Below are 21,046 nucleotides of genomic sequence, written 5' to 3'. Positions count from 1 at the left end.
ATGATTACACTGACCTCCACTCCACCTCTCAATCATCGATCAAAGCTATCACAGTTTCTTTATTCATCAGTCTTACTACTCATTCATCATTCAGACCAAACATACATTTACACTGTAAGGGATTTATTGGATAACTGTCTTTTTTTATTTTCATGTTGTGTGCATTGCGGAATTTATAAAAGTTCTGATCCCGCTGTTTACTTTTTGCTGACTTTTTAGACTTGTAGTCATTAATTACATTTTGAATGTTGCCTCTTTTACTTTGAATGCAGGTGGATTGAGTCCATTGTTACCTGAGCTTCAGAGCCTTTAAGATGCCTTCCCCGATGCATGCTGGCGCAGGTTTGTAATAAGGTAAGCAGTTTGGTTTGAAGTCAAAGCATCAGCGAAGGCCATGTGTGCAAGGCAGCTGCAGATCAGCAGCTTACCTGCTTTTCACTGTTGCATAATCTCACCACCTAAACATAGGGTGTCTGCACCTCCTCTCCTCCCTCTGTCCTCTGACTCCTCCTCCACACCTCCTCCAATCCTCCTCTCTACCCCTCTCCCACCTGCACACTTCTCCAGAATTAAATTTCTCCTCCTCCTCTCTCATCCTTCCCTTCATCCCCAGCTCTCTCCAGATCTTCACCATCTCCTCCCATCCAAACAAATACCTCCTTCTGGTATCTATGAAGCTGCAACCTTCTCTCTCCCTGTCTGTGCCATTTAGACTTCCATTAAGCCAGTTCAGATCTCCAGCCAAGCTCCACTTCCATCTGCCGCCACGTCTGACAGCAGGTGGCCTTTTAGCAAAGTGCTGACTCACGTGGTAGACCCAGCAATTATATCTCTGCTTCATTACACAGCATTTTGGATCTTGTTGTCAGCGCTCTTCCCTGATCAATAAATGAAAATGGAAGCATGATCCATGTCACATCAGGAGGTTAAAAGGGAGTTTTGTATTTTAGAAGGAGTATGTGTCACATATCTCACCACTGGTCTCACTCAAGTGCCATTTTTGAAATCATTCCTGCTAATTAACGCGTCACATCATGACTGTGTTGCATGTCACGATCTCATGTTTGCAGACAGGTGAGGACTGTGCTGAGACACTGAGTGAAAAAGTCCTTAAGTAAACTCTGGCTCTGACTCTAATAGTTTGCTGACGTGTGTCCACAGACCCATCCTGACTCAGCTTATTGGCGCCACAGAGCTCTCTGAAGTAAAGGTGTAGCTGCTGTTCACGCTGTCTCCTCTGAACAGATAAAAATAAAACTCAAAAACAATACAGATGACTTTGCTGTACCATTTATAAATGGTGTTTGTGCTGTGGTGTCATATCTGCTTTCTTGTATTTTCTGGCAGCAGAAGAATTGCAGTGAAAAAAATTCCAGAGACAAAATAATATACTTGATGTGCCAAGAATCAGAAATAATACAGGTAACTGCTACAGTTAATGTGCTGTCAAGCAAAAATACACAAACTGAAAGGTTCATTACTCTGAGCCAGTGATGGAAGAAGTATTTGGATCATTTATGTAACCAAAAATAATAATATCACATTACAATAAATACTCCATTACAAGTAAAAGTACTATTACTAGTGTCAAACCTTAATGTGTAACATTACAGATTAACTTAAGTACAGTAATTTTAGTAGTAAGATAAATATAGTGTAGAACAAAGTACAATATTTTCCTCTGAAATGTGGTGGAGGAGGCTTATAAAGTATCATGAGATGGAAATACTTAGGGATAGTGCAAGAATCAAAAAACTGTACAGCACTTTTTTTTTAAGGGAGCTGAACAAAGACATCATAATTGGATATAGAGATATGTATCTGCTCTGCAGAAGATATGCAGTGTAGTGTTGTATTTGTGTGCATCAGTCTGTGTGTGTATATTTAACATGAATGATTGTGTGCTCTTGGGGGGGAAAAGTGCCTCCATTTTCACCCCTGTGCTAACATCTTCTGTCCAACTCTTTCAACATGAACCACGTGGAGACTCATCCTGGTGGACATTGTTCTGACCGACAAAATGTGATAACACATGTCTTCAGTGACTCAGGCTTCCCCCGACGGTTTTTGTTCATGCGTTGTTCCCCGGACAAGTTCAGAGGATTTCCCCTCCTGCAGGTGCTGAAGAAATACAGAACAGAAAAAAATGAGACTGTATACACACACACACACACACACACACACACACACACACACAGAGCTGACACCTGTGTCTCTCTATTGGTTCTGAAGAAGCTCAACACGCAACTCTCAGCATGTTCTGGTTGAGAATAAATTCACCTGCTGGGTAATCCAGTCAGCCTGAGCATTAGTCGGCTGTTCATGACGCACAGCCCTGTGCAGTTAAGTCACAGGTCGACTCAGTGGAACTGGACTTGTTCTCTGATTGCTGGAAGATCACCTGCTCCACTCTGGTGTCCACTGACCTCTGATTTGTCTACTGATACAGGGAACACCCACCGCACAAAGTAGACATCCACTGTACACAGGATATTAATATCACATATTGATAGCTGATGTGGCCCAGAGTCAGAAGAGAAAATTTGAAATTGAAAATATGAAAAGTAAGGGTTGTTGAGCAGCAAACAGAAATGATGCATTATGCATGTGATGCATTCCTACAGGTGAATCTCACACAGTGTGACTAATATGCACCAATCTCCGTGTAACTTTCAGAGGCTTTTTGTCAATAAGATCACAATCATCATCCAGGGAGTGGCTGCCAGAGAGCTTATCTCACCTCGAAACTTTTGGCCACACTGTTCACCATGTTCAGAGCAGCACAAGGTTAGCTCTGTCTGGTTAGGTAACAGATAATCAGTGAGAAGAGTTTGCCGGTCTTCTACTGTGCTACTGTGGCTTCTCCATCCACCACCAGCTACTTAGCCTCGTCTTTAAAGCCGCTGTTACCTAATGACAGAGCCCGTGTAGAGCCATGGGCTGGCTGATTTAGAAGGTGGCTCTCCAGTTCAAAGCCTCTTGGCATTTGAGCTGTGGCAGACCAGGCCTCGCTGGTGTGTGTGTGTGTAAGTGTGTGCATGGATGAGTGTGGCGGTGGGGATTGCTCTTCAGTGGACAGCCAGTCAGATCAATGTTATGCAAACCTATTAGTCAGAGGTTGCAGTGTTAGCTCCACACAGTACTCAGGGACTTTCCCTCAGGGTCAAACTCACTGATGAACTCTCACTTCTATTAAGAGTGAATCACAATGTTGTTTGCTGGTTAAAGGCCAACAACAGAGCAACTCATCAGACCCATGATCTTTGTTTAATCATTGAAAAAAAAAGATGCTTTATTGATGTTTTGTTGGCTTTTATGTTTTTGTGCATTTGCATTATTGTTCAAATCCTTCAAGTTTGCTATTTGTAAATTCAAGGTTTAATAAGATTTGTGCATTATTTTTATTGCGATCACAAGTTGCATGATACTGTCTGCACTATTGTGTAGAACAGTTTGGAGAATCATGTTTTCTCTCTTTGTAATTTAATATTTCTGCACCTGGGAATTGATGAGTACTCAAGTCATGACTTTTTTCCTCCACATATGCTATATATATAACACAACAAATATGTGTACATGCTTATGATATAATTTACCGTCTAATGCACCTTTGGTGAAGTTCAGCTTCTATATGCATTTCTGGCAAAGAGAAGTGCAACATGAAATGTTATCTCACAGAAAGTAAGATGATACCCTTGCATGCAAGTGTCGTAAATGCTTATCAAACATTTAAAACCCATCTTTTATCTTTGCTTCTTGAACGTAATGAATCACTGGACATTCTACCCATCAGTGAGGCCAGGGTTTTGCTGACTCAACAGGAGGGAGGGCTTCTCTGTGTTCTTTATAAGGCCATTTAGAAAATGCTCCCTGGAACACCAGTTGAATAAGCCCCGTGGCTTTGACTTCCACTAATCACCTTAGGCAAAGCATGGCTCCCAATGTGCCTGCATGGGAACACCTGTACTGGGCCACAGCAAATACATGGTGGTTATCATCATCATAATCTTTCTCATCATCATCATGCAATACTCAGAAGTAAGTAAGCTTATTATGTTGTCACTCCAGTAGAGTATATCAACTGGAGGCGACGCAGAGGAATCCAAAGCAAGAGTGAGTTTATTGTAATGATTTAAAATGAAGTCTTCATCTGTTTATCCCTGCAAAGGCCCAGGCTGCAAATACATCTCATTAGGGAAAAAATAGCAAAACAGATAAACTGCACACACAATGCATGTAAAACTGTGGTTAGAAAATGCATTTGCATGAAAATACATTTGCATTAAATTGCATTATTAAAGACATGAATGTGGACAGGTAAGCTAAGGACACATACACTACGGGGCTGCACAGACATTAAAATTAAAAATAAGGACTTAAAAGATAAAAATAAAAGATAATAAAAATAAGAGGGAAAAGATATGTAACAAACTAGGAAAGCTACACAATGTACTTTATGTGCATAAATGTAGCCAGTCCAAAATGAAAAAAAGATTTCAAACACACCTTATTCCATATCTTATTTTTCTCTTTTCTTCTAAACAATGTTCTGAATGTGTTGTAATTATAAATGCCAGTATTCCCTCACTGCTTTAATAATAAATCTGAATATGGTCAGGCCAATAAAGTTCTTATAAAGTCTGACAAACTGAGTACACCTCCTATAATGCCACAGTTCAGTACCACATATTTGTTAGTACTTATGTTCACTTATGTCCATGTTTTGGTGACTTTATTAGCCAGAAAACAGACTTTGAGTTCATTTCTACACACTAATCGCCATTCAAGTACCGAGTTCTTGTTGCCAGGACAACGCGGCTTCGGATTGGCCGCCGCCCTGTCACATGACAAGCAGCCTTGACGTCACGGCGAGAGGCTGCAGGGCTAAGTGGAGTGTATGCAGCTGCTCGGGAAAAAGCCTGGTGGAGTTTGGACTGCGAGCAGCCGGCAAACTCCTGCTCCTGTGTGGCTCCTGCAACCTGTTGCCCCCCTGTCTGAAACTTTTTACCGTTCGCCCCGGTGACGCGAGGTAATGGACTATTAAAGAGACTTTTAACAGGCCCTCCACAGCAACTTAAAAGCGAGGTAAGTTGTCGCTAATGTGCCCGTTCCCTCCTTCGCACTTTGCCCGCTTCCTGTTACTTTCTGTCTTGCATGTAGCTCAGGTGAGTTGAGTTTACAGGTTGAGCCTGTTGAAACTCTTACCAGCACTCGTGTCCGTCCGGCTCAAATGACAGGAGCAACTGTATTTGAACATTTTCCACCATAACTTTGCAGTTCAGCAGCCTTACAAGATGCTAGCAGCGGATAAAGCTTTACCCACATTTCTAATCGGATGAAGCTGCTTCTTGTCCTGAATGAACCCCCTGAGGAGCCGCAGAGGAGCATGTTGTCTTTACTCTCTCCACATTTAATTGTAGCATGAGTGAGAACAGGAAGTGAAAAAGGAGTCCCGAGGCAGGGTATCTCGTTTCAGCAAATACACATCACTCAGTCAGTGGATTAAAGCAGGAGGCAGAGGAGGCAGACTTATTGGACTGGTGGTGCCTTACCTTGACAAGTGAGCTGAAATGTTTGTTTTCCTGTAAATGAATGTCTTCGGTGGATATTATCTCTCATTATCTAGTCTGTGTACAGTAACAGTTCAGTAGAGTTGCGTTTTCATTCTGATGAGCTTCAGTACATTTACATGTTATTATAAGATAGTTCTCAAAAATAGGAAAGTAACAGTAGGATATCAGGACATTAGATCAAGGCTGCATCATTTAGTTGATTATTTCAAGCAAGAATGTCAAACAGTTGCAAGTTTCAGTCTCTCAAGTGAGAGGATTTGCACTTTGCAAATTTGCATTTTATTTGTTTTTAGGGCTGCAACCACCAATTGTTTTCAGTACCAGTTAAGGTATTCAGACTGTTGTGAAATGTGAGAAAACATGTAAAAACAAATAAATAGAAATGTCAGCTGTGATTTCTGCGAACTTCAGGGTGACATCCACAAATTGCTGAGCTACAGGATATATTAAGTTGGACATCTGACATTTCAAACATGTTTTTAATTAGAGCAGCAAATGATAATTGATTTTATTATGTTCAGTCATTCTGATGTTATTTTGTTTATATTAATTGATTAAGTCTATTAAATGTTAGAAAATGGACAAAAATGTCCTTTGCAGTTTCCCTAAGCACAGTGTGAGGTCTTCAGAATGCTTGTTTTTATCTGACCAACAGTTCCAAATCCAGATATTCAATTTACACACATTTAATGTGTAGTATTGAAATGATTAGTTGATTAATCAATTAGTCCGTCAACAAAAGATATTTCATGAGAACCATTGCAGTAGCTGGCAAATAATTGTTCAGTCATTCATTAAGTAATTACGCAAAACATTGCTTTCTCAGCCTCTGAAAAAGAATATAGGTATATATTGTGCTACACAGACTGTATTATTTATTAGATGTATCAGTAAAGGAAATAGTCACTTTGCAGCCCTACTTTACATTACTTTATCAGTGGACCATGTTGGTTTCAGGTTTCCACCAGACAAGCAGCTAAAGTAGAACTGAGGATTATAGAGACTGAAGATTGCTGCTTCTCAAAGTGGTTTGTAGAATTAAGAGACCTAACTTGTCCGTGTGCAAATTTACTTTTTTTTTTTGTTTTTGGCTGGTGGCATGTGGTAATTGAATGCTGCTGGTGTGGTTTGATGTGGGACGCAAACAGGAACCTGTCATGGTTGAATTTCCTCTAGTGGTCCCAGTGAAATATTTGAGAGGGTCATGACATCAAAAGACATGAGTGGACACAAAAGAAGAAAAATAAAAATATTACAGTGACAAGAGAAGCTGGAGTTCACAGACCCAGATGAAAAATTTAGACGCGGGAGAGGAAAGAGGTTCAATCATACAGAGGACACAGAAAACTACTAATGACACACAGACTGAAATAACACAACATTGTGGTTTGCTGTCTTTGAATCATAGCTTCCAAATGTTTGATATGTTTTTAGAAAATTACTGAAGTGAAATGCGCCATCCAGCTCCTCCTCTCTCCTCGGGCAGCCAATACAATATAGCACAAAAAATTTAAAGACCTGTGGAGGTGCTGACACGAGGGTGGAGTCAAGATAATAGCCCCCTTGGTGTCAAAACCATCCCTCCAAACATTTCAAGATGCTAAACGCTTACAAATGTTTGCTAAATTTGAACAGATGTTCTATTTTCGTTGGTGTGGGAGTCTTGTGGGTTTATTCTGGGCCAGCCTGACCACATTGGCAGCATCCTCTGTAGTTAGGCTTGTCTGGGCAGCAGTGGATGCTCTTTTGAATTGAATTAGACCTTTTTTAGAGGAAGCCGACGGGGAAAGTGATTGCGAGGAAAAGCAAGGATGAGTGGAAGATAAGTAGAAAGGCGCAAGAGAGAGCTTGAAAGACTGAGATAAAGAGCAACATAGGAGAAAAATTAGATTCTGGCCTGTCACACCAATAATATTTTGGATAGAAAGCCGCATTACTCGCATGCTGTGCAGCAGATATCACCGGCAGAGAGGGGTGGGAGTTGTTTAGTCATCAGATAGATTGACATTTCCATCTCTGCAGCCTTTCTTTACAACAGGCTGTTTCAGAGAGAGTCACATTTAGATATTCAGTGCAAAGCAAACAGCACTCCCCCCATGCAATCAGTGACAATTTGGTGCGAGTATGTGAGTGTGTTTGTCCAATCCTGAGTCTTTTCTTTTTTTTTTTTGCAGTTCGGCCTGCCTACTTGCAGCTGTTGTCAGTGACACTTTTTATCTTGTTCTCATTCGCTCCCTCATAATGGCCTCTCTGTCATGATTGTGGTTTTCTGCAGCGCCTTGACGCACAAAGCTCTCTGGCTGACAATGGGAGCTCATGTGTGCTGCATTATGATGAAACTGCAGCCTCAGGTCTCTCAAAGACAGAATGGATGGGATTTTTAGGAACATTTAGAGAAAGGGAGAAATGGTTGAAGACGTTGTCAAGCAGAGAAATAGCTGTAGTAGTGTAGCTTTCAAAACAAGCTTTAAGCCCACAGTTCACAGAAATTACATTTGCATACGGCTGGTAAATAAACAAAAAACTGTTTAAGTGTTCAGAAAATCAAAAAACTTTCAGTTGTACCAGTATCAGAGTTGTGTTGCCAGTTGTGTTGGAGCATTTACCTCTATTCATGTTGTACTGATGTCCACCAAAATGATAGTAATGAAGGTAACATTGCAATAAAAACAAATTTTAGGAAGTGTAAGAGGAAGAAGTTGTGGCTATTTTTAGAACTGTTGCTATGAAAGTTTGTTTTATGAGTGGTATGGCTTTCATCCTCAATTTGATCTGAAACTGTCTTATGTCTTGTCACTCTTGTGGAGGAAGCTGCAAAACTATATTAGGGCTGCAACTAATGATTATTTTAATAATAGTTTAACTTGCTTAGTATTTTCTCAATTAAATCATTCAGTTTACAAAATGTCAAATAAATGTGAGAAAAGCGTTCAAGGTGAGATGCTCAGATTGCTTGTTTTGTCCAACTAACAGTCCAAACCCCATTACCCCATTATTATCATATACGACACAGTACAGCAGTAAATCCTCACATCTGAGAAACTGGAACCAGAGAAAGTTTGGCATTTTTGCTTTAAAAAAACAAAAGCAAAACCGAAATGATTCACTGACCATCAGTCACTTAATTGATTAATCAACTTAACGTTTCAGCTCTAAACTGGATGATGTTTGTGTCACAAGTTTGGCATCAGACAAACGCATAGTCTTGGTGTTTCGTTGATTGAATTAGGACAAGTGTTAAGAAATAAAATTTGGTTTACTGCTGCTAAACTTTCATTGGATTTAGTTTATTGTAATTAGGTGTAATTTTAGTTGGATTCACAAGCTAGCAGGGTTACTTCTACTTTTAGTTGTTTCACAATCTTACTTTAATTGCTATAACCCTTGTCACTGACTGCCCAGTAACAGTGTTTACCTGGGAAAGCTTCTGCTGAAGTTTCCTCAGACTAAGTAAGGTTCAGGTTGGACCAACAGTGGACCAGCTCTGACCTTACACTAAATAACACAGCAGATAGAGTTGCAGCCAGATATTCAAGGAGCCGCTAAAGCATGCTACGCTGAACAGTGCTGATCACCATACTTGTAATGTGAGCATGGGTGCTCCCAAAGCTATGCCATGCTGCAGCAGCGTTCATTGGCGGCGATCACATGTCCTGCTGATCAGACATGTGATTGCAAATGGGCTGCAGCCAGAAGACGATTTCAGGAGGGAACAGAAGTATGTGGTGTGACGAGACGATGAGAAGAGGCTACAGGTCATCGGTTTTAGATCTTGTGAAATCTGAGATGAGATGAGAACCAACAAGTGGCACTTTGCAGTTCATATAGGCCATTTTGTTTGCTGTCTGCAGCTGTTTCATGTTTTAAGAGACGTGTTTTGCGGCACATACTGTATGAGCTTTCTGTTCCCTGGTGCTAACAGAACTAGAGAGTGGTTTCAGCTGGTTGAAAGATATAACTGCTCTGACATGACTTGGATGTGCTGATGTTCAGCGTTGCTGTAGTTGCTGTTTTCAGTTGCTCACATGCAGTGGTAGATGAAATCTAAGTTTGAGGTAAAGAGCTCACAAGTGTTTGTTGAAATCTTTTTTTTTCCCTTTTGTTACTGGCAGGTACTTCAGTGCACTTGTATGACACTGATGTTGATCTATTGAATAAAAGGTTAAAGCTTCCCCTTGCAGGCTCACAAGGCTGTGTTGCTTTGGTTTGACGTTAGATTTTCTTGCATCAAATGTCAATCCAGTTTGTCATCTATGACAAAATAAAGCGACAGTGGGTGTGGAACTGGTAAAAGACATGAAATGAGTTCGTAGCAGCATTGCAGCCCTTCCATCTGCTTGAACCTGGTCTAGTGTTTCCCCCTGTCTTTGGAATATGAGCTCCTCCATCCCTCTGACATTCACAAAATGTGGTCAAAAAGTGCGTCACAAAACCTAAAATAGGTCTATTCCAAATATACCTCACATTATTCACAGTGTTGTTTATAGCGGAAATCCATGACTTTCTGCACATTCTTGATGAGAGGTACTTGAAAAGACATTTGAATTACAGCGAAAACTTGTCAAGGGTCCTGGCTTTGACGTCATCTTGCATAGTTGTTGTGTGTAAACGGTTATCCAGCTGAATGAAGGTGTCCTCAACCTACCTTATTTGTGACAGTGATAAAATCACACTCTCAAGTACCAAGGAAAGACATGGGTTTTGTGACACAAAAGTGTCACACTTTCTTCCCTCCCTCTTTGTGTGGTGAGTGAAAAAACAACTGAATAATGGTGCATGGACAGCAAATGCGACTATGGTAAATGACAAGAAGTGATTTATGATTTAATATTTATCTCCAGTTATGTATTACAGAATGTGAAGTGGCAGTTTTTCAGACCCAAGAACAACATATAAAACAGTTTTAATCAATCATATAGTGACAGATGTTGTAATGCAACTCTTCCAAACACAGATGAAGCAAAGCAGAATTACTGATAAGTTACTCGCTTAGATAGCAGAGAAGAAACTGAATGTTTGTGATGTTGCAATCCCCAGCATCGTGCGTCTGCATGTGGTGTAGCATCGACTCAGAATCACATTCAACTCTGGACTGAGCTGCATCCTCTCGTATGTGGGTTTGTTCAAATTTATCCTTGGTAGAACCTGTTAACTCTGAGATGGTTGGAGTTACAGTGCTTTAATATCTTATTGCTGCTGAAATAAAACATAATTATTTAATTGTGACCTGCAGGTGAAGATCAGACTGCAGATCCTGCAGGTCTCATAAGTGTTTACCTGTCAGGTCGAGACTGACCGCCCTCACCTCTGCAGTCTGGTCACAGATGGATCATTTTGCATTATGGATGTATCACTCATAAGCTTGCTGTCTGTGACCGAGGCACTTTTCAGTCCCTGTGGTTCTGTTGCCCTCCAGCCAGCTCTCTTTTGCTCTCCCTGTTCTTGGATTATCTGGGACTCCTGGGTTAAGATTTACCTGCAGGTTATAAATGGAGACTTCTGCCTGTTACGTAAGTGGGCAACAAGATGTTCTGGGATGAATGCTGTGTGGAAGGCCTTTGACTGAAGTAGCAAGAACGGGTCAACTGTTCAGCTGTTAATAGAAGAATAGAAGAATTCATTTTCAGCGAATAGGTGCTGTTTGAGTACTGACTGATATGCGCCTGTAACATTGATTCATTGAGTTTTCAAAGTTTGAATCAAATCTTTCCCGTCACACTTTTTATTTAGTCCACCTTCATTAACACAAATGTATTGAGCCGTTTGGAATACGTTGTTTAAACATCTTGATAGTTTTCAAAATAAAACATCCTAGAAGCACTGTTTGGTATTGAAGCTCAGGTATTGCACTGGTATCAAAATAAAAATAAAATGTTACCAAGCCCCGAATGCTTGCTTTGATGTTTCAGTCTTCAGTAGGACATCATTCATGTTTAATGGAAATTTGATTTTAAATGATTAATTGGTCGACAGAAGATAATCAACCTTAAGTCATTTTTCAAGTAAAATTACCAAACTTTCCTTCATTCCAACTTCTGAATTTCATTTTCTTTTGTTCAGTGGTTCTCAGGCGTTAAATCTGTCGCTCTGCTGGTTAATACCTGACCAGGCTGAGGTCATCGCCTCTATCTCAGGCCTGTTCTCCTCTCAGACACACTCAGGAGGTTAAACCAGTGCTCACTCACTTGTCCTGACCTCATGAGATGGTTGAGGTACAAACTTGTCTCAACCATGTGACCTGTCCACTTGTCAGAGCCTTGGGTTATGTAACAGTGCCACAGGTCTGCCAGCAACAGCAGGTAAGAGTCTTAGTGGTTAATTGTAGGCAGTGATCTCGGGAGAGCCAGAAATAGCTGAGTTCTTAGGGTAACTGGTTGAAAGGATGTTCAGTGGTGGAGGTCTGAGCTCTCGTCCCATCGTTTTTTTTTTTTAAATACGCACAGACCTTCATCCAAGAGAGACAGGAACTGGGTCTGTTAGTGTTAGGCATTAGACAGGCAATTAAATCACGTTCATCAAACATAGTGAATGACAACGCAGTAAGACAATAAGTTATTATTGCTGACAAATACTATACATTATTAAACATTATTATTATTATAACACGTAAAAATCAAGTGTTAACAAGGGAAAGCCCATTTGCTCTGATATCTCTTCAGCTGCTGAAAAAGAGCTGTTGACAATGTGCATCTGTGGACTGTGGGAGGAAACAAAAACCCACAGGGAGAACATGCAAACTCCCCACAGAAACTACAACTAGCCATGTAGTTTAAAACCCAGCAGACGGTTTTTAAATCAGTAAAATATTAGGTGTGTAGTAAACGCAAACATCCAGAGGAAAGACAAAGATTCAGGCACAAAGCAAGTTATTTTCATTATCGAGTAATCTGTCCATTATTTTCTTAATTTATTGTTTTTCCATGAAAAGTCAGAAAATAGTGAAAATTCCCATGGTAATGCCCTGATTAACTAAGTTGTAGCCTCTAATAGACTTAATGTCAGTTTGTGTTTGTGTCCTCGGGTGATGTGACAGGCAAAGATTTTTCTTTAACTGTCATGCTGATTAATATGGAGTTTGGAATGGCAATGAAACATTTAGATTAATTGATTAATCGAAAGACAAAAAAATTATTGACAGCTATTGTTTTTAATTCCTTTTATAGTAACACTATTTTAAGCCCATATTTAAAAGCACAACATAAACATTTAATTAATGGTTTATACTGCACTGCAGTGCAGTTGGATGTAAATATAAGGACATATAATATTTGTTGGTCGCCCTGGTTAAAAAGTGCCTCAAATGTCAAACTAAATACATCCTTTAACTCCTGTTGTTTTGTTGTTATTGTTGTTGTAGTTGTAATGCCACTGAGACCAACAGTAATTAACCTTGCCTCCCTCATTTAGAATAATGGAGAGAGAAACATTCGGTCGGCTCTGTCCCTCCACATTAATGCATAAACAGAGTGTGCGATTAGGAGCGCAGCTAAAAGCAAACAGACAAGCTGACAGTCTTTGCAAAAAAAATAACGTTTTTAAGGGCTGTTATGACTCAAAGACACTATGTACTGTAAATAAAAATGTTTTCTTGCCCACTAGTTGCCAAAGATGAGTGATTGTATGGTCGGTCGTCATGGCAACCCGGCCTCAATAATCACGGAAACGCTCTGCGATCCATTAAGCCCTTAAAATACAAATTGCACAGAATGTGGGGGACTGATCACCACACCACATAAAGAATGTGTTTATGAATGAAATGAATGGAGGTAGTTATGATGACGTTGACTGGTTGATTAACGTGTGTGTGTGTGTTTTATATACTTAGTATCTAAGGTGAAGTCACACAACTGATCAATGGACCATATGAGAGAACCGGAAACGTCTCGCCCTGATGATGGCAGGACGTCTGAAAACACTGGGTTAACAAAGTGTGGCACAAAAAGATAAAAGACCACAGATTACAACAAAGAATTTTAAGTAGTGGACAAACAGAGAAAAGTAAAAGATAAACATAAAACCATGGGAGTAAAAATTGGAAAAGCATGATCCCCCTTTGTCTTAAGCCCAGACCGTGGATGTTTTACCAAGATTTGGTTTTTTAGATGTGAGGGGTCTCTGTAAGATGTGAAACATAAAGCAGAGCCAGACCATCCTAAACAGCTCCCACCTTTGTCTATCAAAGTATCAGGTCTACACTGTTTTCCTCTGTCTAATTTAAAGGCAGACACACTTCCAGTCTGTCCTCACTGGGCGCCTGTTGCGTAGCCGCTGATGCTTTTTGTTCCAGGAGGGAAAAGTGTGTAAACAGGTGTTAATCCCCTTTTTACACGCTGCTCCAGTGTTCGTGTTGGCATTAAAGCGAACTATAGGTAACAGCAGGGAACTCATTAGAGGCGGCTGCCACATTGCTAGAGCCCATTGTTTACTCTGAGTTAATTAAAGGATTATAGCTGGCTGTTTATGGAACATGTGCGTGTGTGAGGGGAAGGCGGACGAGGATGGCAGTCCATGCAGATACCAGTTAACAAGACTAATAAAATGCAGGCAATTTAATTCAAACTAGACCCAATTCCTTACAAATCTTTGTGCATAATTTCACTTAAAATGCCAAAGTTGCCAGATAAATAGTTTCCATTGCCCTCAGCTTGTGACTTGCTTGCCTGGTTTCTGTTTTGTTTTTGTGTTTCCTGATCAATTCTGTCACTGTAGCAGCAGCAGCAGTTTTCGTGAGTATTAAATTCATTTGTATGGGCAAGAAGCATATTTCCTCTGAGTCATCCTCTTTCCAGAAAAGCAAGCACTATTGCCCTTTCTCAGTCAGCCTTGGTCAGTCAATGGATCCGCCTAACCAGTGAACTGGCTGCAGAACTGTCTACATTTGCATACAGTCATTTAAAAAGAAAACTGTAAGTGTGTAGCTCTTTGACTTTTGTAGGGGTCAGTAAATAGATAATTGATCTTGAAGAGCTTTATACTTAGGCTAATTTTAGTAGTTATTGTAAGGAAATAACACATTTCTTTGTTACATTTAATGAACCATCCGTTATGTATTTTAGCTTTGGAGTCTTTAAAGAAACTGCAAACATTGACTGGAACCGCAGAGGCGACAGATCTTCACATGCCTTCCCGGAACAAGCTACCTGTACTTTAATTTGCTTTGGCCTGACCTGACATTGCTGATTTTATCTGCCATTATCCTCGGCTAAGCTTAGAACAGCTTCCCTCTTGTCTTTGGCCTGGAGAGCTCAACAGCGGCCAGCGGTCTGACAGGGGAAAGTGCTAAGCACATTAGCCGCAGGGTTAGACGATGAACTGCGTCCTCTGTTGAGTGTTAAGACGCGCTGTTCGCTTTCTTTACAGAGGAATGTGATTCTTGTCAGACACACCGAGCCGGATCAGCTCGGTGGCTTTACTCAAATTAAGATTTTAGTAAAATATAGTCTCTCTCTTTCTGCAAATTTCGTTTTAAATGCGTCATCAAAACACAAACGAGGTCAATAAACTATTTCAGCAATTAACACAGAGGATGTGGATATGTGTGTGTCGAGGCATCAGAGTTCCTGCAGGAAATGGAAGCTGCATCTGCAGAGATGCACGCACAGCTGAACTGGCAAGCACTGGGGTTATCAACACTGAGTGAGACACACTCTAAGTGTGGATGTGGTTGTGCATCTGTGACAGTTCTGCATCATGAAAACGTTGGTCTCGTGCTGCACGTGCATGGATGACTGAACTTGGCTCTGTATTTAACAAGACCACATACTCAACTTTTGTCTCCCTGCTTTTTCTTTATCTTTTGTAAAACTTTGAGTCTAATACTGTGAATTGTCAGCTAAACTATTCCCTAAAATTAAAAACAAAAATTAAGACACTCACATCCCAAAACCCATCATGGGCAATTTAGTTGGTAAAAAAGCAATATATGAACTTTTGGTTTCCGAAAGGGATTCTACTGTATTGGAGGTGTTTCATGGACAAAAATAACATAAAAAAAAACAAACATAAGTCATTTACCTGAACAACAGAAGTTAATTCAGCTATTTTACATGCTTAGTGTGTGTCTGTACTTTTTGTTCCCATTTTACATCACTGTCCTTCCTCCCTGTGTTTCGTACCCCTTTTGTATCAGAAAAAGCTCAAGGCCATTCCAGAGGATTCCTAACCTTTTTTTTTTCTGTCTCTCATTTTCTTCCTCAGCAGTCTAAAGCACCGCCGCCCTCAGACCAGCCACAGCCTCAACAGAAGCAGCGACCATGGGCAAACAGAACAGCAAGCTCCGTCCCGACGTCATGCAGGACCTGGTGGAGAACACGGACTTCACCGAGCATGAGATCACCGAGTGGTACAAGGGCTTCTTGCGGGACTGCCCCAGCGGTGCGCTCTCCATGGAGGAGTTCAAGAAGATCTACGCCAACTTCTTCCCTTACGGAGACGCCTCCAAGTTTGCCGAACATGTCTTCCGCACATTTGACGCCAATGGAGACGGGACTATAGACTTCAGGGAGTTCATCATTGCCCTGAGCGTGACCTCACGTGGTCGACTGGACCAGAAGCTGAAGTGGGCCTTCAGTATGTACGACCTGGATGGAAACGGATACATTAGCAAGGCAGAGATGCTAGAGATTGTAACGGTGGGTTTGCTTTGTTGATCTTTTTTGTCTTTGTTTTTGTTTCACTCTGTCTTTATTTCCCTCTATCCTTCATTCACTCATCAGTTCAGTCTTTCTGCCTCTCTAGCTTTATATAGCCCTCGGTCCTTCAGCGGCCGTTGCATGCCATCATGGTAACGCCATGTTCCCAGGTCCTTAAACTACTCCTGCAGTGAAGCAAGATTTTGCTCAGCCATCCACACCAGCTGCTACATCGTATATCCATCTGCTTCTGTGCTCTGCGCCATTTGACTGCCCACAGCAGGGAAACCAGCTGCTGTGTAATTTTAGAAACCAGCAGTTCCTCTCAGGACCTGAGACGTCCCTAAATAAGACTTGACTGTGGTGTATTTCTAGAAGGGAGCGGTCCTCTTCTGATCCTCGTATTGACTCAGCACTTCATCCTGAAACTGTGCGGTTCTAGGAAGAACTGTCCCCCGCATCAGATCCTCAGCAGCTCCAGTGTAACTTTACAATGTGTGTCTCCTCACGGAGACACGCGCGCACACACACCGCCCAGCAATTCCTTACACATGTTCTTACATCACACGCCACGATGCTAAATTGAGCAGTGCCAAAGAACGTGTAATCTCTTTCTCCAAGTCTGAAGTGCTCTTTATTTAAAATGTGTGTGTAAACGAGCAGGTGTGTTTATGTGTTTATCCCGATACATTTGCAGAATATCCATCTGTTCAATATAGGGCAACTTTTACAATTTTTTTCTTTGAACAAATGGTAGAAAAATAATTATCATAATTACCAGAGAGACCAGTGTGATGTTACTGATTTACTGGTTTTGCCCAGGACCAAGATACATTCAATTTTCAGTGATTCAAAACAAAGAAAAAGCAACAAGTCTTCACATCCGAGAAGCTGCAATCAGAGACATTTGACATTTTGCTTGATAAATTGCTTATGTCCAACTGCAATTGTTAATGAGCAATTTAAGCAACTATTTATTTCAGCTGCAGTGTTGTCTTTACTGCGCATCGCTTTCTGATTGTTGAATTGACATTTCTGTGACTTTATAGTTACATTATTTAATACTAATGACAAATATGCAGGATAATAACAAAATCATCTTAAGATAAGTATAACTCTGTGCTCCCCCTCAAAAAAAACATACAGCTTTTTCCATATTAATGTCGATTACCTGATAAATTGATTGGCAGAAATATATGTATTATCATGAATTAGTCATTCATGTGCGTGTAAGAATTTATATGTAATTAAATGCTTAAGATTTCGTGACTGCGGATCAGGCTTCATTCATTTAATAGATCAAAGGATTGATCGGCTGATTAAAAAGAAAATGTATCAATGTGTGATGGATGTAGGTGTACACATCTGTCCCGGTGTGTTGTCGGAGTGTTTGTCAGAGAGATCATAAGGATGGAGGGAGAGGAGTGAAACGGGCGAAAAATGATAGGGCAGGAGTTACAGGGCTGAAAATGAAAAACAAGTTTGCCCTTAGTGCAGCCCGTTTACTATCTGTTTTCACAGCCAGACATGGGGTGAAATGTTGTTCACAGCAGCAACGTCCATTTCTATCACATCCGATGTTTTTTTAGCTAAAGAAATGAAAGTCCTTTGAGTTATTGTTGAATTATTTTGATTTTAATAAATTCACATTTTTGGAAAACTAGATTTCAGCTCCGTTGACGCAGACCAGCAATATTAGCAAAAACTAACTGCTGCTGTTTTGAACGTTATCTCAGAAAAACCTCAACAGGGAGGCAAACACAGTTCCCTTTTCTTGATTCATCTTCCATTTAAAAACCTAAAGTACCCCATGTAGTCATACTTCCTGTTTGTTTCTGTGCAGTCACATCAGGCAGCCAAGCCCAACATAAATGATAGTAATCCTTTATCTCTCTTCCTCCAGGAAGAGATAAGTTTATCGATGGGTCATATATGTATTTCACTGAGATGTTTTTTTTTCCTGCATTTTGCAACAGACCAGCTAATGCAGCATTGCTTAATATATATTAATCAGTTGTGCTTCTGCCCAGAATAACAGATATAAAATGTTATAAACACTGATTGATATCTCAGTTAAAAAAAAAAAAAGCTCCAGTAAGAGTCACTCTGTTTCTCTTTCCTTCTGTCTTCAGGCCATTTACAAGATGGTTTCCTCTGTGATGAAGATGCCTGAGGATGAGTCCACACCTGAGAAACGCACAGACAAGATCTTCAGGCAGATGGACACAAATCGAGATGGTAAGCCTTCCTCACCGCCTGGAGCTCTGCTGCAGTATTTCTTGTCAAAAAAGTAGTGTCTTTAAAGCCCAGAACTGACTGTAATTAAAGAATATGGAGAAACAAGACCCATCAGATATGCTCTGCTGCACAATCTTGGTTCTGCGGTATTCAATCACTTTAGTTAAATTGGCTGGAAGACAGTGCAACCACAAGATGCACTTCAGCAGTCTGAAGACTCAGATAAGACCAGACTGAAAGCCAGTCAGCATCTTTGAGTGAATTAATTAATCAAAAAAAAAAAAAAAGGTTGTTGCTCTTAATAAAATTCAAGAGACTCGTTAAAACAACTTTGTTAGTAAAGAGTCACATCACTTCCACGAAGATATGTGTTCTTTGTTTTGATTTAAACTATTTTTTTTATCAGTTTGTTTCTGATGCAACGAACAAACAAGATAAATTGCCAAACTCTAATCTGTCTGTCTCTGTGTCTCTCAGGTAAACTGTCTCTTGAGGAGTTTGTTGAGGGGGCGAAGAGCGATCCCTCCATTGTGCGACTGCTTCAGTGTGATCCCAGCAGTGCTGGGCAGTAGAAAACTGGACTTTTCCCATTGCATTTTGATTAATTTAACACTTTTTCAAAATCTGGCCCAGCTGACCCACCTGAAATTACTGACATATGAGCTGTAGAGGCACATGCACACACACACACACAGATACACAGACAGACAACATGCAACTGTATATACTACAAATACCAAAGCCTGATGCTTATAGAATCTGTCCCACACTCACATGCACGTACTGTACTTGTGCCTCTATGCCTGGTCAAAAGCTACAGACAACGTGGGTCTCATATAAGGTACAAATATAACTCGAGGGGCTGAAATCCCATCAAGGACTTATTAAACACTGAATCAAAGCTGTGCTATCTCTGTCTGAGAGGACGGCCAGCAAGGATAATCCAACCAAATCATGAGGTACGCTGAGCTGAATCCAAGTTCGCCGTTTCTTTTTATTTCTTTAATTTGTTATTTTTGAAAGCATTATTCCCGATTGAAAGGAAATCATGCTCATTTTGTTCTCTGTCACTGACTCGGGTTGTTGTGTGACAACGGACAGATCTTTATAAAGTATTACAATCTAACTCCGTGTTAACACTGGATGAAATGAAGTTTGTGAGTCTGGGACTACAAGTGTTCACAGCTTACAGTATGGCTATGTAGACAGGAGATCTGGGGAAATGTAGATTTTAACCATAGAAGAATTTTTAGAAGGGATGAACGGCTTCTTTTTAATGTATATTTTGGAGGAATGTTACATCAAACCAAAACTGACTCAGATTTCTAAATGAAGGGGAATATTTTGACTACAGATCACACCATCTGTTCTTTGAAAGTGACTTTATGCCAAGTTTTGTTTCCACAAGCACACACAAACACAAACACACACTTTGCATAAACACATTTTCACACTTCACTGATGAATACATGAACTTGACATATGCATATAAACCGAGCTGTGATTCGCTTTCTTCGACTATGTTTCAACAAGTGTATAAGCAAAAACAAAAAAGTTAGATGTTATATGAATATATAGTATGTACTTATATATTCTTTTACTCTGTGATAACATTGTGGCGATTTGCTGCAGTGGAAGAGATTCACTTTAAAAAATTTTGACGTATAAATTATTGGAATGTGATGATTAACGTTTTATTTTCTTTTACTTGACGAATATGATATGAAAGAAAGTTGTACAGTATATTCACTCATATTTATGCTAGAGATGTTAAAAAAAAAAGGAGAGGACCACACATATTGCTATGCATTCAGCTTTGAACATCATCTGCTACCTTTAGTTTATCATCCCCCCTCCACCCGCTGACTTTATTTCCCAGGAAGTCAGACTGCCAACGTTGGCAGTCATTAAATCTTTCATATACTGTGCATTAACAGTGTGTAAACAGTCACATGATATACTTACATTGCAGTGGTGATGACTGAAAATCTCATGTTTTTGTGCAGATGTGACATCTTGTCTTCTGAATGTGCACTTTTTTTTCCTCGTCTGCACCAAATTTGAAATACAGCACAACTGTAACTGTAAGACAAATTGAGTGCTGGTGTGATGATGGAGATAAGAGATGAATTAACTACTATGACACACAGTAACAGACACTTAACTGAAAGAACAAAGCACTGACGTTGGGAGCAAGTAACAGCCACATCCACCAAACTTCACTGTCTGTTTCCAGGATTTACAGATGGCTCTGTTCTGGTTCCACCCTGTGTAATCTACACCTGCTTGTCCCTGCTGCTCTGAAAACAACATGAGATACAGAAATTTTCACAGGTGACTGAAAAAGGACCTTGGGGTGGAAAAAAAAAAAAAGAGTTGTGATAAATCCTGTGGGCTTCTGCACATTTCAGGTAGCTGATCAGGTACTTCTGTCCCACATTTCACTTCAGTAGCATCTTGTGGTCAAGTGCCAAATACAGATGAATAAATAAAAGAAAAAAAAACACAGTATTGTATCCATTTATACTGTACAGTTGTTACCTGTCGAACAAAAAAACTTTGTCACTGTATCATTTTGTAGATTTTGTATTGTTAACTTGCATT

At 40.2% G+C, this 21,046-nt stretch overlaps 1 protein-coding gene across 3 annotated transcripts; it reads left to right on the top strand.

Annotated features, from left to right (window-relative positions):
* The first annotated feature begins 4,883 nt into the window (after positions 1–4,883).
* On the top strand, positions 4,884–20,854 carry LOC121191536 (neurocalcin-delta B). 3 transcript variants are annotated; one of them, XM_041052704.1, is made up of 4 exons: positions 4,884–5,085; positions 15,774–16,204; positions 18,337–18,442; positions 18,920–20,854. In XM_041052704.1, the coding sequence occupies exons 2-4, from the start codon at positions 15,827–15,829 to the stop codon at positions 19,012–19,014; spliced, it is 579 nt and encodes a 192-aa protein (XP_040908638.1). In that variant the 5' UTR covers positions 4,884–5,085; positions 15,774–15,826; the 3' UTR covers positions 19,015–20,854. The 3 variants fall into 3 exon arrangements, with proteins under 3 accessions (XP_040908638.1, XP_040908637.1, XP_040908639.1); XM_041052703.1 differs by having other exon boundaries at positions 15,771–16,204; XM_041052705.1 differs by lacking the exon at positions 4,884–5,085 and adding an exon at positions 5,506–5,560 and having other exon boundaries at positions 15,771–16,204.
* Positions 20,855–21,046: the final 192 nt, after the last annotated feature.

The sequence above is a fragment of the Toxotes jaculatrix genome, chromosome 13, assembly GCF_017976425.1.
Source record: "Toxotes jaculatrix isolate fToxJac2 chromosome 13, fToxJac2.pri, whole genome shotgun sequence".
NCBI lineage: Eukaryota > Metazoa > Chordata > Actinopteri > Toxotidae > Toxotes > Toxotes jaculatrix.
The sequence above is the reverse complement of the archived record's forward strand: the minus strand, read 5'-3'. Positions and strand labels throughout refer to the sequence as shown.

Bases quoted from the DNA above. Each gene is read 5' to 3' on its own strand.
- LOC121191536 (XM_041052704.1), top strand. From the start codon at position 15,827: ATGGGCAAACAGAACAGCAAGCTCCGTCCCGACGTCATGCAGGACCTG. The intron at 16,205-18,336 runs GTGGGTTTGCTT...TTCTGTCTTCAG, and splicing joins AGATGCTAGAGATTGTAACG to GCCATTTACAAGATGGTTTC. The intron at 18,443-18,919 runs GTAAGCCTTCCT...TGTGTCTCTCAG, and splicing joins GATGGACACAAATCGAGATG to GTAAACTGTCTCTTGAGGAG.